Raw genomic sequence first — 17,353 nt, 5'->3', positions numbered from 1 at the left:
TTCAGAAAACTGAAATTTGTTGCTCACATTTGGAAAAGGTCACAACCTCAGTCACTACCTACACCATAGAATAAGTCAATTCTGAATGGGTTACTGATTTAAATCTTAAAAATAAATTATAAAGTATTTGAAAATCAAATATAATTATGTGGTGTTAGATTAACAAAATATTTCATGATCAACACAAAAGGCATTAACCATATAAATGAAATGACAGATTAAATTTATGACCTAGTTCTCATTAAAGAAACCCACCTTCATCTCCTGTGCTCCCCCCCCCCCCCCAGGCACACACACATGCGCACACACACAAATTGTTTCCAGCACAAAGAACTCTCCCAGACCATCATGATCAGACCCATGTTCTCCTGTTGGCAGGATCTTAAGGTAAAACCTCCGAAGTACACCGGCTTTTCCATTTCCTTCTGCCAAATCACGGATGCGATAGTGAGTTTTATTTTTCTTATATATGTGTTGTATGTTTCTGGAAAATAGAGTAGCGAAAACAACACAAAAAAATGGGATTTTGGATACTGTTCTGCTTCTGGTCATGAGACAATCACAGGTTCACTGTATGCAGCATTGTTAATATTCGCTGAAGTTTCATTTTCTGTGCTCACAGTCAGAGGCGGATTAAGGTCGGTTGAGGCCTCGGGTGCAGAAGAAAATATTGGGCCTCTTAAAAAAGAGAGGGGGGGGGAATAAAAATACATATTAACCGTATATATATATATGTATATATATATGTATATATATGTGTATATATATATATGTATATATATATATATTTTTTACAGAGAGAGAGAGTCAGAGAGAGGGATAGATAGGGACAGACAGAGAGAGATGAGAAGCATCAATCATCAGTTTTTCGTTGCAACATCTTAGTTGTTCATTGATTGCTTTCTCATATGTGCCTTGACTGTGGGCCTTCAGCAGACCGAGTAACCCTTTGCTCAGGCCAGCGACCTTGGGTCCAAGCTGGTGAGCTTTGCTCAAACCAGATGAGCCTGCGCTCAAGTTGGCGACCTCGGGGTCTCGAACCTGGGTCCTCCGCATCCCAGTCCGACGCTCTATCCACTGCGCCACTGCCTGGTCAGGCTTAACCATATTTTTAAATAAATAAAATATATTATGTACTGTTAATGTTAAAATTGCACATATGAAGCCGAACGTGATGTCATTAGAAAAAAGTGTAAAGTTGGGGTTGCGCCCACCATGTTCCCACTGTTAAATCCGCCTCTACTCACAGTCTGTGCCAACGACTCCATTGTTCACATCCTGTACAGACACAAGCAGAGGGTCCAACACATTCACAGGAATAATGTCTCCCCCAGACCCTCTGCTGAGTCCAGAGCTGCCTGGAGTATCCTTGTCCTGGTGAGTACCTGTGTCTTTTTATACCCTCTCTTCCACCTTTAACATCTGTACTGCTCTTTTTTATAATTTCTCTGGGTGGTTGGTGAACACTGCTGTCCTAAATTCTGTGTGTTTTTCAACTGTCAGCCTCTTTCTTCTCATGAGCAGAGATTCCAGTGTCTCCAGGCTCTGCTTTGTGTGGATAAAGAATACGACATTGCCTTATCTTATCAGAAATATGTGTATTATGTGTTCTTTCACAACGTTCAGTTGTTTATTCACCCATCCCCCTCAGAAAGTCAACACAAGGAGAAGCCACGTGTGTTCCTAAGGTAGACCTTAATGGGTACTAAAATTTCTTTAATGGCTGAATGAAGGAACCACATGGGCATAAAGGTGGTGAGTAAAGCAGTTTAGCCTGTCCTGATATATGGTATCTTGTCAATAACAGTATTCTTAATCTAATGTTGCTTAAAGTAAATTAAGTGAATTTATTTCCAACCCTTTGTCAGATTAATCAGTGTTTGAATAAGTGATGTAGTCATGGGGAAATTGTGCAAGGAGCTAATAATACACTCTAGAAATGGGTGTTGGGCCTGATCAGGTGGTGGTGCAGTGGATAGAGCATCAGACTGGGACACAGAGGGCCCTGGTTCAAAACCCCTAGGTCACTAGCCTGAGCACAGGCTCATCTGGTTTGAGCAAAGCTCACTAGCTTGAACCAAAGGTCACTGGCTTGAGCAAGGGGTCACTCAGTCTGCTGTAGCCCCCCAGTCAAGGCACATATAAGAAAACAATCAATGAACAACTAAAGTGCCACAATGAAGAACTGATATTTCTCATCTCTCTCCCTTCCTGTCTGTCTGTCCCTATCTGTCTGTCTGTCTGTCTCTCTCTCTCTCTCTGTCTCTGTCATACATACACACACACAAAAGAAATGGGTGTTGGATATAATTAGAAGACAACTCTCTATGGGTTCCTCATGTGTGTGCATGCCTTATGGACAGAGGTATGTAGAGCTTTTGTTCAAGACTGTGTTTATTGACGTATATGTGTTTCTAAAGTACATTGGAAGAAAATGCCAGTATTACCCTCTAGAACAGGAGACAGGCTTATTTGCTGTACAGGGAAATAAAGATGATGTCTTTAAAGAGTAAAGCAGTTTGCTATCAGTCTCCTTTATAAACTGAGTGTTTCTATATTCAGGTGCTGCGAACGAACGCAGCTAGTAATTCCAGGTCCTGAGTGGGAACGGCTTGGAATTAAGAAAATACGCTTAAAGAACTAAAGAATGGGTTCAGGAGGGCTCTGCAAAGCTGGCAGCAGAAACATGGTGCACCAAAAACCACATCTTGCTTTATTTGTAGGACAAAGTGGGCCATTAGCAAATCAATGAGATTTCTGATCATGTTTCCAAGGCAACCCAAGAATTTTTACCAAGTGCAGAAAACCCCCATCATACATAACATCTTAAGTTCACACAAAACAGGATAGAAGAAACTTGCCTCCAGTCTTTCTGGGAGACATGGGGGGTAGGATGAGTATCAACTAACATGGAGGTGTGGGGAAGGGCTTAGCCTTTTGCAACTTAATCAGGCAAGTGAGATGAGGGGTTGGGCAGACTGTCAGTTTACAGCCAGTTCCCCACACCTCTGTCCTCCCAAAAATCTAAACTGCAAAAACTCTGTTTGCTTTTTGGTCCCCAACATTCAGACTTTCTCACATGTGCTGCAAACTCACTGCATGTTAACATTCACCTGGCCCTTTCTGCACCATTCTGACTGAAACTGGGGACGGGGGTTGCAAGAAAAATTTACAATTAGGATATTTATGCTGCCTGCTGTGCCGTGAGTGATAAACTCTTTTGTTTTTAATTTAGAAATATCATGACTTCTTCCACCACCTGTAAGAGTTGACACTCAACTCAGCCATTCTCATTCCTGAAATAACCATGGTTGTGATTCAAAACAAAAAGACACCTATAACTAATACCAAATAATATTTCATGTAAACTTTAATTTTTAAAATGTAAATAAAGGCCCTGGTCGGTTGCCTCAGCAGTAGAGTATCGCCCAGCGTGTGGAAGTCGCTGGTTTGATTCCCGGCCAGGTCACACAGGAGAAGCATTCATCTGTTTCTCCACCCTTCCCTCACCCCTTTCTCTCTGTCTCTCTCTTCCCCTCCCGCAGCCAAGGTTCTATTGGAGCAAAGTTGGCCCGGGCACTGAGGATGGCTCCATGGCCTCCACCTCAGGTGCTAGAATGGCTCGGGTTGCAGCAGAGCAATGCCCCATATGGGCAGAGCATTGCACCCTGGTGGGCAGGCGGTGGATCCCTGTCGGGCGCATGTGGGAGTCTGTCTGCCTCTATGCTTCTAACTTTGGAAAAATAAAAAAAATAATAATAACAATAATAATAATAAAAAATAAATAAATGTAAACAAAGTTTTGAAAAGAGACAAATGATATATATATAGAGAGAGAAAAAGATAGTGAGAACTCTAAATATGCTCTTAAAATTTGGTTTAAACTCAATTTGGTTTTTACTCTCTAAGTCACAACAAATATAAATGTTCAGATTAGGGTGTTGACTTGAGAGAGTCAATTGATCTGTATGAAAACACAAAAGAATGTCATTTGTTTGGATGTCTTCGTCATGAGAGAGACCAGAGCAGGACCAGCAGGTGGGCCCCGCATAAGTAGAGAGGATCCAAGAGGCCCCACAGGCAGAGCAGCCCAGAGTGATATGAGAGGAAATCAGTTACATAAAAGCATATTAAACTGCATGTGATAGAGATCCTTGGTAGCTCTCTCTCTCTCTCTCTCTGTGTAATCACAGCACCTGCTGTTTCCTCCACATGATACCTTGCAGGTCCCTTACACTTTTTTTTCTAGTTTATGCTTACCATTCTTCCCATTCTCAGATCTTCATTACTTCCTGGTTCAAAACACCCTGAAAGTATTTCCAAAATCCTCTGCACCTTTGCTTCAGAGCATGCGTTAAAGTTGCAAAAGGTGCAATGATTTGATTATTTTTCTTTTTACACTTGGCTGTCAGCATTTTGAAGGAAGGGGCTCTGTGTGTCCAGGTTTGAACACCACTGTAACCTCAGCACCCAGCCCAGCCTGGTATATAGCTCATGCTCAATACGTGTCTTGCAAATGTTTGAAGGATTGGACCTGAGAGAGAATGTGGGAGGAGGTCTGGAGAATGAGCTACCACTGGAGGTAGGGTTGGGTTTTGTTGGTTAATTTTGATTCCACATGGAGATTCTAGTTAGAATTAGATTTAGGTTCATGGTTTTGGATTGGATTTGGAATCTTACATGAGATTTTGACTCAACATGTAGGTCTTAATAAGGAAGAGTTTGGCTATAGGAACCAAAAACGCAAACATTAAAAAACCCTCCAAACCAGGACAGGAACCTGAAGATGACATGAGAAGAATAGGCTCTATGGAGCATTGATTCACCAGCTCAGTGGCCTCATCAAAGACCCTCACTATCTCTACCTTTCTTATGTGGTCATTGGTGTTGCTATGGCTTGGTCTACTGGTCATTCCCCTCCATGGCTCCAGGAGGGCTGCCCTGCTTTCAGAATTTATATCCAGAAGGGACACCATTTAACAGAGTAAGGAAAAGCTCTTGTGTCTTGCTTTGGAAAGCAGAAAGCAGTTCCCAGAAGTGGTCCAGTGTTCTTCCCCTCATTCCTCATTGGTCAGAACTGCATCACATGTTCATTCTTAAACCAATTCCTAAACAGCACAATATGGCTCTATGCTTGGTGCAGGAAAGCTTAGCTGTATCACATGAGGATTCAAGGTTATTCAACCAAATCATGGTTTTGACAACGTCAGAAAGAGTTACTGCTTGGGAAGGCAACAGTAATGTCTATTTTGGGTCAAATTGGGGCAGACGTAGGATTGGGTTAGGGTTCAGGACTGAGATAAGATTTGCATTAAAAAAAAAGATTTGCATTCAGATGAAGAATAAATCATATTTTGGGGACTGGGTTAGAAGTAAGGGTCAGTTCCACTGTTAGAAATATGCTGTTGCCTGACCAGGCAGTGACACAGTGGATAGAGCATTAGTCTGGGATGCAAAGGACCCACGTTTGAAACCTCAAGGTCGCCAGCTTGAGCATGGGCTCACCAGCTTGAGCATGGGGTTGCCGGCATGAACATGGGATCTAGATATGACTCCATGGTCACTGGCTTGAGTCCAAAGGTCACTGGCTTGAGCAAGAGGTCACTGGATCGACTGTAGCCCTACCCCACCCCAGTCAAGGCACATATAAGAAAGCAATCAATGAACAACTGAGGTGCCACAACAAAGAATTGATACTTACCATCTCTCTCTCTCTCTTCCTGTCTCTTCCTATCTGTTCCTCTCTATGTCCCTCTGTCTCTGTCTCTCCCATTTAAAAAAAATTATAAAAAAAAATACAGTCTAGTAATAGTCTGACAATGGTTTCCCTCTTGTGCAAAGTAAAGCCAGAGTCCTACATTGGTCCTCAGTCCTGGTGTCAACTGAGTCCTGCGATGCCTCTGACCCCTTGCCCACTTTTCTCCCTTTGGTTCATTCAACTCCAGTCAAAAAAACCTTCCCTGCTAAAACAAGGTCTCCTCTTGCCTTCTCAGCTGAGTATTTTCTCTGCCTAGGACTCATAGCTCACATGTAGCTACATGAATCCATCTACCACATCCTACCAGGTTGTATTCAAATGTCCTCTCTATACACAGAGCCTTTCTCGTGGTCTTATCTAACATGGTAACTCCAGCAGTTCCAGAGAGGGAGAAGAGAGCGGTAATTCCCTATCCTTTCTTCTCATCTAATTTTTCTCCACAGCACGTACTGCCACCTAAAAAACTATTTAAGTTTTTATTTTTCTACTCGAGGTCTCCACCCACTGGAACAAGAGCTTCTTTGAAAGAATTTGTTCTTTTGTTGATGCTGTGTCCTCAGAAGCCAGCATAGCTTCTGGCACAGAGTAAAAGCTCAGTGGATACTTCTTGAATTAATACAATGAGAAAAAGTGATCATACAAAGAAGTTTTTATTATAATAAAAACTATTCAAATGCATTACAAATGTGAAAAAGATCATATAAATGAGAATAATACTGTAGTGTGAAATATTATGCAATAATATAAATAAAAGAGAAATAATACAAATGTAGCAAGGGAAACAAATGTTCAGGATATTTTACTGAGTAAATAAAATTTTGCATTAGATAGTAATCACCACACACATTTTTGTTACACATGCATAGAGTGTATAGAAATCTATGTGTAGTATGAGACATAGACTAATAGATATCAGTAAACATTTAGTGCATAAAGTTAGGAAAGCTTTCTTTTCCTTTTTAACAATGTTTATTTTATTCATTTAGAGACAGAAGAAGGGAGAGAGGGGGAGAGAGAGAGAGAGAGAGAGAGAGAGAGACAGCAACATCAATCTGTTCCTGTATGTGCCCTGACCGTGGATCAAACCGGCAACTTCTGCACTTCAGGACAATTCTCTAACCAACCAAGCTATCCAGCCAAGGCTGAAAGTTTTCTAGTTTTTATCCATACCACTATGTTAAGGTTGGGTTTTTGGTTCCAGCTCAAAGACATGTCTGGATTCAGGCTGGAAAGTTTGCCACATGCTGCTCAGGGATAGGGTGTAAGGTTAGGCCACCCCTGAGAGATGGTGAAAGCAAGAAAGTCGACCACAGGGGAGGCCCCAGGGCACATTCCATTTCTCAACTCTTCGGGTCTTTGCCCCTCAGCGCCAGCACCTGGTCACTCCCTTACTAGCTGCCACCAGCAATGGTCGATCTGGAATGTGCTGGGGCCAATTCTAGACCTGTCTTTAACCATCCTGAGTAGTGAGGGTGAGGGTAGCATGCGGGCCCCTTATTTTAGCTGCCTGAGGGGGTGCTAGATAAGAACATGCAGGTAGGAACGTCCTAGAGGTGATTGCATCTGCACTCCAGGACCCTGCAAGTTTGGACAGGGCAGGTGAGCTATAAGACGGCACTCTGCACAGAGCTGGGCACGGCTAACCCCCAGAGTAGACTGGGGCCCAGATCAGATCAGACTTACTGCAGGTGAGAAGGGGGCACATTTGGAGTGAAGCAGGTGAGTCCAGATGGGAAGCTGACTGTGGCTCCTGCGGGGAGGGGGGTCCCAAAATTCTGTTTTTGACAGATGAGGGGCTACAGGTCTGCAGTTTTTTATCTTTTGCCTAAAAATAATTTGAGATACTGAATCTCATTGATGTGGAAGGATCAAAAGCCTGATTCCTAGATTCCAAATGAAAGATGTCTGGGGCCCAAAGATTAGCTTTGGCACTGGGGTCCTGGTCTGAGGGAGATGGTGGGTACAGACTAGAAATCCCGAGACTAAGGAGAAAGAGATTTAAGGACAAGGACTTTGCTTCCTGAACTCTTTGCCTTTCCAGACCCCACAGAAGCGTCTCTTCCTCCACGTGGCAGCCCAAAGAGGCTCCAGCAGGCCACATGGCAGGTCCACTTCTCCTGTCCCTGCCAATCCTACTGCTGTCCCCAGCCCTGGGATCTGCTGGACAAGGAGGTGAGGGCCAGACTGGGGGGCCTGACCTTGCCCCTGGGCCTCACAGCGTCCCCGCCTCCCCTCCCCAGGGCCCCGCGCTCAAAGGAATCCCTCAGTCAGGACCCTCCCCCTGCAGCAGCTTTCTCCCTTGGAGACAAGACTCTTCTGCTGTGTCCCCTTTCCTCCTGCTTCCTTCTGACCCGTGGAGTCCGGGTGCCCCCCAGGCTGCCCCCTGCCCTCTCTGTGTCTCCCACCAGCGTCCGGCTGGGGCTGCCTGCAGACCAGACGCTCCCCTGGGCTTCTGGGCAGGCTCCCTCCGTCTCTCTCCGTCTCTGTCTGCAGCTCTCTGTGCGCTGGGCTCAGTTTCTGCCTCTGCCCTTCTCCGTGCCTCCCTGTCTGTCTGCCTCTCTCTCCAACACTGTCTCCGGAAATCCATCCGCGGGGACCTCAGTCTTTCCCTGACGCCTATCTGTCACCCATGTTTTCTCCATGTCTCCATGCAGCCCAGGACACAGGGGAAAGGATTGTTAATGGAGTTCCATGTCCAAGAGGCTCCAATCCCTGGCAGGTGGCCCTGTTCAATGGCAACGAGATGGACTGTTCAGGCGTGTTGATCCACCAGCAGTGGGTGCTCACTGTCGCCCACTGCCACAGACCGTAGGTGCAGGGGGACCACAGCGATTCCACTTCTCATTCTGTGCCTCTGTGCAGGCTTCTCTCTTCATCTGTGTCTCCGCCTCTTTCTGAGCTCCTGTCTCTCTCTCGTTCTCTTTAGGTCCCTCTCTAGTTCTCTCTGTGTCTCTGTCTTCCTATCACCTTCTCCCTCTCTGTCACCCTTTATGTGTCACAGTGTTTCTCTCTAATGTTGCTTTCCTCTTGTAGTGAGTACACTGTGCACATGGGCAGTGATCTGCTGAATGGTCCTAATGCCCAGAAGATCAGGGCTACAGAGTCATTCGTGTACCCTTCTTTCTCCTGGGAGTTCCAGTCTAACGATATCATGCTTGTGAAGCTAAGCCGCCCGGCCAAGCTGTCATCATCTGTAAGGAAAGTCAACATTCCCTCTCAGTGCGTACGCCCGGGGACCATGTGTACTGTTTCCGGCTGGGGCACCGTCACCAGCCCTGAAGGTGAGGCTGCCTTTGTTACCCAGCAGCCCTGGGCCCAGTTCCTTCCTCCATCAGGACCCAGGAGTCCAGGCCTCTTGCAATTTCTCCACAAACCCAGAGCCCAGAGCCCTAGCTCCCTCCACCCTTTCTTCTGGAGTCTCCTCTCCTAGGCCCAGAAACCATATCCCCCAGGATTCCATCCCATAGGCCCAGGAGACCAGAACTTTAGCAACCTCCTCACTCCAGTCAAAGGTTTCTGTCCTGAGATGCAGCTTCAGAGACTGGGGTGTCCAGGGTCAGACAGGGGAATTCTGGCCCCAGGTTTTCGTCCTGTAGACCCAAATATCCAGCCCTTCAGCCACCTAAGTGCCCAGGTCACCAGCCACCTTCGTTCCTCAGACCAAAGACCCTGACACCCAACACCCTCGTCCTTCAGACCCAGGACAGTGGACCCCAAGCCCTCTTCTTCTTCAGATGCAGGAGTTCAGATGCAAGCCCCTTCCGATCTCAGACTCAGGGTCGAAGAGCTAGATCTTTTCAATGACCATAGTATTGATTCAACCAGATCTCCCTCTTTCAAGTTCAGCCCCCCCCCCATTAACATACATGGGTTTGCAGACCCAGGCCTCTGACTGGCCCCTGCCTTTCCCACCAGAGACGTATCCATCCCAGCTTATGTGCACTAATGTCACCACCATTTCCATTGAGGAATGTCAGAAGTATTTCGTGCACGTGGAGAAATATCGCATGGTCTGTGGCGGCACCCAGGACAGCACCTCCAATGCCAATCAGGTGAGAGCCACTCCCTCGCCTCCCCTGGATCCTGCTTCCTCTCAACCCAGCTCTCCATCGTCCCCTCATCCCAACCGCAGGCTGGAAGCCTGACGCTGCTTCTGAGCTTTTCCCCGCATCTTCCCAGTCGTGCTCTCCTGGCTCTCTGCTCAGTCCTCTGCCAGGTCAGAGTGTGAGCCCATAGTGGTGGGGCGAGGGGGAGCACAAAGTTGAAGTGGAGGGACTGGAGTAGAAAAACGAGGGTCTGGGATACGGGGAAAGGCAGTGAGCACTGGCTATAAGCTCAAACTTTAAGGGGACACCAAACATAAATTATATTCTAATGCAATTTTTTTAATCTATGATTTTAAAAAATACTATCAGAATATTTAACAAAAATTAATCCATTTTGACTGGATTTTCTATTGCCTTGGGCTCTAATATGGTTCAAAAAAGCTCGGAACTGATCCTGTGCTTATCCAAAATTGGGATAACCTGTTTGTCACAGATTTTAATTAATTAATTAATTTATTCTGAAATGAGAAGGGGAAGCAGAAAGACAGACTCCCGCATGTGCCCAACAAGGATCCACCCAGCATGCCCACCAGGGGCGATGCTCTGCCCCTCTGGAGCGTTGCCCTGTTGCAACTGGAGACATTCTAGCGCCTGAAGTGGAGGCCACAGAGCCATCCTCAGCGCCTGCCCGTGCCAACTTTGCTGCAGTGGAGCCTTGACTGCAGGAGGGGAAGAGAGAGACAGAGAGGAAGGAGAGGGGGAGGGGTGGAGAAGCAGATGGATGCTTCTCCTGTGTGCCCTGGCTGGGAATCAAACCCGGGGCTTCCACACACCAGTCTAATAATGCTCTACTGCTGGGCCAACAGGCCAGGGTTTCTAAAGCAATTTTTTTTTAAAAATCTGTGATAAAATATTAGAATTTTCAACAAAACGCCATCCATTTTGACTGGATTTTCTATTGCCTTGGGCTCTAATATGGTTCAGAAAAGCTTGGAACTGAACCTGCGTTTATCCAAAACTGGGATAACCTGTTTGTCATAGATTTTAATTTTTAAGGGATTGCATTAAAATACTCATGGCAAACATTGAGTGGTCCCCCAAGATAATGTCTTGCTTATATATCTTTGCACTGGTCCTAGTCCTAAGGAGAGAGGGAGTCCCTCCTCTTTGTTCCCCTTTCCCCATCTGTAACCCTTGCTCTGCCTCCGAGAATCATCTTCCTTCATCTTTCTTTAAACATCATTTCATTTCCTTATTTTCCTCTGTGATCACTGTGCTGGGATCTCCTCTCTCTCTCTCTCTCTCTCTCTCTCATTCTGTCACTCTTGTTTCTTCCATCCAATATTTCTGCTTCTCTGTACCTTCCTTCCTTCCCTTTATTCCCTTCATGCTCATCTCTGCCTCTCTCTGTTTCCATTTGATTTGATTTTTTTTGGTAACCCCAATCTCGTTGCTCATGTCTGCACTCTTAGCTTTCAGGAACAGCGGGATGGTGTGCATTAGGGAGAGGGACGATGGGACAAGGCTGAGTGTCCTAATGGGGCATTTCCCCTTGTCCCACCTTGAGAGCTGATTTATAAATGAACGTGCATGCTGCGCAGGGACACAGAGCCCCACACTCGGGACAGTCCCACATTTGGTTTCACGCACTCCGATTGCTGTCTTGAAATTCATGTATTTGAATATGAGGGTCAGCATTTTTATTGTGCACTGAACCCCGTGACTTAGATTTTGGTCCTGCCCCTGGTTTCTGAGACTTACCCTGTCTCCCATCCCCGGGTAAGGGATGTATGGGTTCACTAGAGGTAATTTCTCTTCTCTCATTGGTTTGGCAAAGAGTCCTTCACCATGGGAAATAAATGGAGCTCTAACCTCCGGGAAACCCCGCCCTCTCCCTGTGATTGGTCTCATTGGCTAGGGTTCAAACCAATGTCTTCAGAAAAGACCTGGTTGTCCTCTCCATGATAGCATTAATTTCTGCTCTGCTATTGGTCCAGAGAGACAATGAATCCCTCCCATTGGCCAGGGTAGAAGACTGTGGTCTGGCAGGACAAAGACTTGATAACCTGTGGGGGTGTATAGGACTTCACCGTGCTGGTTGGTTTGAAGCCAAAACTAATCTGCTCTCTCCCTTCCAGGGTGACTCAGGGGGACCACTGATGTGCAGTGGCTCCCTGCGAGGCCTGGTGTCCCGGAAACCTTTGTCTTTATTCCGACGCCTGAACCCAGTTGTCTTCACCCAAATATGCAAATACCGCAAATGGATATATGATACCATGAGAGAAAACTCTTAATTTCTCCGTACTCCCATCTCTTCATTACTATGCCCTGAACCGGAAATTCAAAGAAATAAAACATCAATAATCTAAAATCATATTTGGCTTGAGCATATTTCAAAGTCCCATTAAACATTACAATATACCAGGTGTGTAAAACAACCAATAGGCAGAAACCAACAATCAGAACACAAAAACTGGCCCTGGCCAGTTGCTCACTGAATAGACTGTCAACCTGGCATGCAGACATCCTGGGTTAGATCCCGATCAAGGCACACATGAGAAGCAACCATCTGCTTCTCTTCCCCTCCACCTCCCCCTTCTCTCTCTCTTCCCGTCCCCATGACCAGCGTCAGCCGAGGCATTGAGGATAGCTACGTTGATTTCAGTATCAGCCCCAGACCGCGTTGCCAGATGGATCCTGGTGGGGTGCATGCGGGAGTTTGTCTCACTATCTCTCCTCCTCTCAAGAAGAAGAAGAAGAGAAGGAGGAGGAGGAGGAAGAGGAGGAGGGGGGAGAAGAGGAGGAGAAAAAGAAGTTGAGTGCCTGATGTCATAAAACGGAAGTGATTGTCCAATGTGAACCAGAAATTCAGGAATAGAGTGGACTATGGGGTCTGGCAGAGGAACAGAGCAACTAAGAGAGGACAAAAGGTGGAAGGACCCACATAAACAGAAAGCTCAATTCTGCCTTAGAGCACATTTGGATACAAGTGTCAGAGCCCTAGTTCAAACTGGCTTATGCAAAAGAGGGGATTGGCTCACTTAGGTAGCTAAGAAGTCTGCAGGCATAGCTTATGATGTTGAGGAAGTTACACAGGTACCACATTCTCAAGTTCTTGAAATGATGACTAAAGCCAATCAGTTCTCTTCTGTTTGTCTGGGACAATTTCCTAATCTCTCATTCTGCCTCCTCTCTGCCTCTGTTTCTCTCTCCCATGTTCTTTTTAACTGTTTCTCATCTCTGCTTGTTTCTGTTCTTTTGTGTTTATCATTCTAGCCCCTGTAGACCTGGAGGATATAGAGCAGCTACAGACAGACCCAGTTAAGAAAACCCAGAAAAAAAAAGAGAAATAAAAAACCACCTCTTCCTTTCTCCTGGCAACTTGATTTTAATATCAAGGAACTCTGACTGGTCTAGCTTGAACAGAGCCCTTTCCCATGGACCAATCATTATTTCTATAATAGATACAGTACTCTGTTAACTTAACCTGGGTCGTGCATCTAGCTCAATGGGTGGGAGGTCTTGTAGAAGTACCAAAAAAAATTGGCAGTTTCACCAAAAATACTAAGGGAGCAGTTTTTAAGAAGGGAGGAGATGTTCTTGAAGAAAGGGGAAGTGAATCCAGGAAGTAAAAAAAAAATAAGCGTTCAGATCCCAATGTGTGAAATCAGAAGGCTCCAGGATCAGTGTCCAGGGTCCCCCAGGGTAAGGCACAGCTGGCAGGAAGGGCAGGTGACAGTTCTCAGGTGTGATCATGAGCTTGGGGATGAGCTAACAGGCAAAGGTTCAGGATAGGTCAGATGGCAAGGGTGGAATGAGTCTGGGTGCCTGGGTGAGATTTTGAATAGTTTTCAGCCTGAACTGAAGGACACAGCAGGGCTGAGATTTGGAAGTCTTCGCCATGTATGGGGTGGCATCACTAACAGGCTCATGGGGTCTTGAATTTGTTTTCAGTCAAATGAGACTCAGAGTATGTGACAGTGTCATCAGGAAATCTCCTGGTGAGACCAGGAGCAGTTCTCAGAATTTCCAAATTCTTCCTCTTCTGACTCCTGAGCTGAATGACGTTGCTCACATGACCTTATGTCTTTTAAATCTTACTTTACTCGACACCTCCTGCCCAGGTGCCCACCAATCAGTAGAGACCACGGCCCTAAAGAACACACCTGGAAAGCTGATGAATATTCTACTGGGATCCTCCTGAGACCTCCAAATAAATACCCTGAGAACAAGGACCCAGGGCAGCTCTCTCTATGAAGCAGGCCCATGCCTTTCCCCACCCCCTTCACCCAGGCGCCATTTTCCTTGCCTCTCTCTCTCTTCCCTAAGTTCCAAGGGCCCCTCTTTTGCTTCTGTAACTTGGTTCCTAAGCCCATTTCTTCTACAGCTTACCTCTTCTACCTCTGTGACTTTCTAAAAACAAATAACTCTGCTTATAGTTTGAATCTTGCCTCTAAATTCTTTCTTAGCCAGATCTCAAGTACCAAGGTTGCTGAACCAAGGCCCAGTCTGACTCCACCAGTCTGACATCTGGTGGCATTCTCACTGCCAACACATCCAAATAGTAACTTAACTGGATAAAGTTTTGTTTTATTTTTATTTTTATTTTTTTGTAGTTTTCTGAAGCTGGAAATGGGGAGAGACAGTCAGACAGACTCCCGCATGCGCCCTACCGGGATCCACCGGGCACGCCCACCAGGGGCGATGCTCTGCCCACCAGGGGGCGATGCTCTGCCCCTCCGGGGCGTCGCTCTGCCACCACCAGAGCCACTCCAGCACCTGGGGCAGAGGCCAAGGAGCCATCCCTAGCGCCCGGGCCACCTTTGCTCCAATGGAGCCTTGGCTGCGGGAGGGGAAGAGAGAGACAGAGAGGAAGAGGGGATGGGGGGTGGAGAAGCAAATGGGCGCCTCTCCTACGTGCCCTGGCCGGGAATCGAACCCAGGTCCCCCGCACGCCAGGCCGACGCTCTACCGCTGAGCCAACCGGCCAGGGCCTGTTTTATTTTTAATTTATTTCCATGCTGTTTATTTTATTGTTTAACTTATTTATTTATTTTTTGATTGATTGATTTTAGAAAGGGAGGAAGAGAGAGAGAGGAGGGGGGAGGAGACAGGTGGAGAAGCAAATGGTTGCTTCTTCTTTGTTCCCTGACTGGGAATTGAACCTAGGAAATCCACACACCAGGTGGACGCTCTACAGCTGAGAAAACTGGCCAGAACCTATTACTTTATTTATTGATGATTGTGGCATATTGTATCTGAATCTGTAGAGTTAGGAGTATGATAAAGATAAAATGAAAATTTGAAATATTCTACATAAATACAATATTGCTTCATCACATGTACTACTTTACTGGCCAATAAAAATCACAAGTACAGTAAAAATAAATAAACCTTTATTGCTCACCTATAAAAACAAAGGAAGTCAATCATCGCTCAGACTTATGAGAGGAATAGTGACAAGGTCCAACACATTCCTGACACATCACATAGAACATACAACAAGAAATCAAAGCTGTTTTTTCTCTGGGTGATGTGGAAAGGCAGCTAATATCAGTTCAGTGCCTGCTACATACACATCCATTTCTCTTCCATTGTTTTAATTAGTCCTCCCATAGGCCTTAAATGTAGGTTTGCAAACAGCTTGGTTATATTTAGTCATTATGAAATCAACATTAGAATGTTTTTACTTGGTAGACTTACTAATGTTTTTGTGAAAGGAGGAGACGAGATGGTGTGTAGATTTGAGGAAAGGGTGGGGGAAACAGTTGAGTATGGGCGTGAGGTTGGGATTTCAGGTAGAAATTGATTTTGAAATAAGACCAGGGCTGGGATTTGGGTCAGAGAGTTATGACCAGGGTCAGATGTGGATTAGAGATGATTTCATGGGGAAGACGTCAATGTGGACTTCCTGGAGAATGACAGGGATGCAGACTAAAGTCTTGAGTTACACCTGAGATCATGGTTGGAATTGAGACTATGGTGACATCTAGTGTTTGGGACAAGGTAAGGTTTGGCTTATGGTTAGGGTTTCAGGGTTCAAATCAAGAGTCAAGGGTGAGGTGAGTTGAGGTTTGAGATGTAGCTTGAGGTGATATTTGGATTCAGGAGCTTGGTCAGGAAGTAGGTACCACACTGAGGTATCAATTGAACTTCGTCAAGGATAAAGCACTACTGAGGATGAGGATTAAATAAGAATTAGGTTGCAGGTTAAAACTCAAGCCTGTAACCATTGGAGTTGAGAGTTCTTTCAAAGTAAAGGATAAAGTTAGAATTATGCTTGAAATTTAACTTAGGTCTTTCTCATCCTCTTATAAGCTCTCGATCAAATCTGATACCATTGAATGATACCACTGTTCATCAAACCAGAGAACTTGCAGCCCTAACAACTCCATCTCCCTCACCACAAGTTCCATTCAACGCATCTCTGTGGTATGTTGATTTTCTCTCCTAAAAGTGTCTTGACTCCATCCATTTATTACCATCTTTATCTCTCGCATTGATAACAATAAACATATACTTAGGAATACTATACAACAGTATTAAAGATGAAGAAATGACCTAAATGTACCAAGAAAAAAAAAATGTTCCAGGTATTTCACAGAGAAAATAAAGAGTTACATTAGGTAATGTTTAATACAGATATTTTTGTTATAAATACATAGTATGTCTAGAAATCTAGGTATAAGGCCCTGGCCGATTGTCTTAGAGGTAGAGCATAGGTCCAGCATGTGGATTTCCCAGGTTTGATCGTTGGTCAGGGCACACAGAAGCGCCCATCTGTTTCTCCACCCCTCTTCTTGCTTCTCTCTCTTTCTCTCTCTCTGTTCCCCTCCTGAAGCCATGGCTTGATTAGAGGGAGTTGGCCTCAGGCACTGAGGATGGCTCCATGGCCTTCGCCTTCGGTGCTAGGAAGGGCTCAGTTGCTGAGCAATGGAGCAATGTCCCAGATGGGCAGAGCATCGCCCTCTGGTGGGCTTGCTGGGTGGATCCCACTCAGGGTGCACGCGAGAGTCTGTCTCTGCCTCCTCTCCTCTCACTGAACATAAAAAAAAGTTTAATAATAATAATAATAAAGAAAAAAAGAAACAAAAAGGGAATCTAGGTATAATATGAGACATGGGCTAAGTGATAACAGTAAACATTTAGTGGATGGACTTAGAAAGGCCTTCTCTTATTCATTCATAACTTTATATTAGGGTGGACATTGCACTCAGATTCAAAGATACATCTGTGATTCAGCCTGGAAAAGTTCCCACGGGCTTATCAGAGTTGACGTGTAGGATCTAGGCCACCCCTGAGAGGGGGTGAGGGCAAGACAAAAAATGGCCACAGAGGACAACCCAGGACACAGACCATTCCTGAGCCGGACAGGTCAATGGAACAGCCACTGGCCTTTGCAGGTTTGCATTTAATTCGGGCAGACAGTAACGAAACTGTGGAGCCAAGAACTGGTGGGCCATTACCTTTATTCCTAGCTCACACTCGGCAAATGAGCAAACACAAACACACTGGGCTCCAAAACCCACTCATTCAGCACTCACAAAGC

General features: G+C 45.5%; 1 protein-coding gene across 1 annotated transcript; it reads left to right on the top strand.

Moving 5' to 3' along the window:
- Positions 1–1,710: 1,710 nt before the first annotated feature.
- Positions 1,711–12,137, top strand: LOC136399176 (kallikrein-7-like). The gene is made up of 6 exons (XM_066374115.1): positions 1,711–1,755; positions 7,800–7,930; positions 8,413–8,566; positions 8,792–9,039; positions 9,674–9,810; positions 11,943–12,137. The coding sequence occupies exons 2-6, from the start codon at positions 7,858–7,860 to the stop codon at positions 12,096–12,098; spliced, it is 768 nt and encodes a 255-aa protein (XP_066230212.1). The 5' UTR covers positions 1,711–1,755; positions 7,800–7,857; the 3' UTR covers positions 12,099–12,137.
- The last annotated feature ends 5,216 nt before the right edge of the window (positions 12,138–17,353 follow it).

This window comes from Saccopteryx leptura, chromosome 3 (assembly GCF_036850995.1).
Source record: "Saccopteryx leptura isolate mSacLep1 chromosome 3, mSacLep1_pri_phased_curated, whole genome shotgun sequence".
NCBI classification, from domain to species: Eukaryota; Metazoa; Chordata; class Mammalia; order Chiroptera; family Emballonuridae; genus Saccopteryx; species Saccopteryx leptura.
The sequence above is the reverse complement of the archived record's forward strand: the minus strand, read 5'-3'. Positions and strand labels throughout refer to the sequence as shown.

Excerpts from the sequence above, each read along its gene's own strand:
- LOC136399176 (XM_066374115.1), top strand. The coding sequence starts at position 7,858 with ATGGCAGGTCCACTTCTCCTGTCCCTGCCAATCCTACTGCTGTCCCCA. Across the intron at positions 7,931-8,412 it reads GGGATCTGCTGGACAAGGAG|CCCAGGACACAGGGGAAAGG; the intron begins GTGAGGGCCAGA and ends GTCTCCATGCAG. Across the intron at positions 9,040-9,673 it reads CACCGTCACCAGCCCTGAAG|AGACGTATCCATCCCAGCTT; the intron begins GTGAGGCTGCCT and ends CTTTCCCACCAG.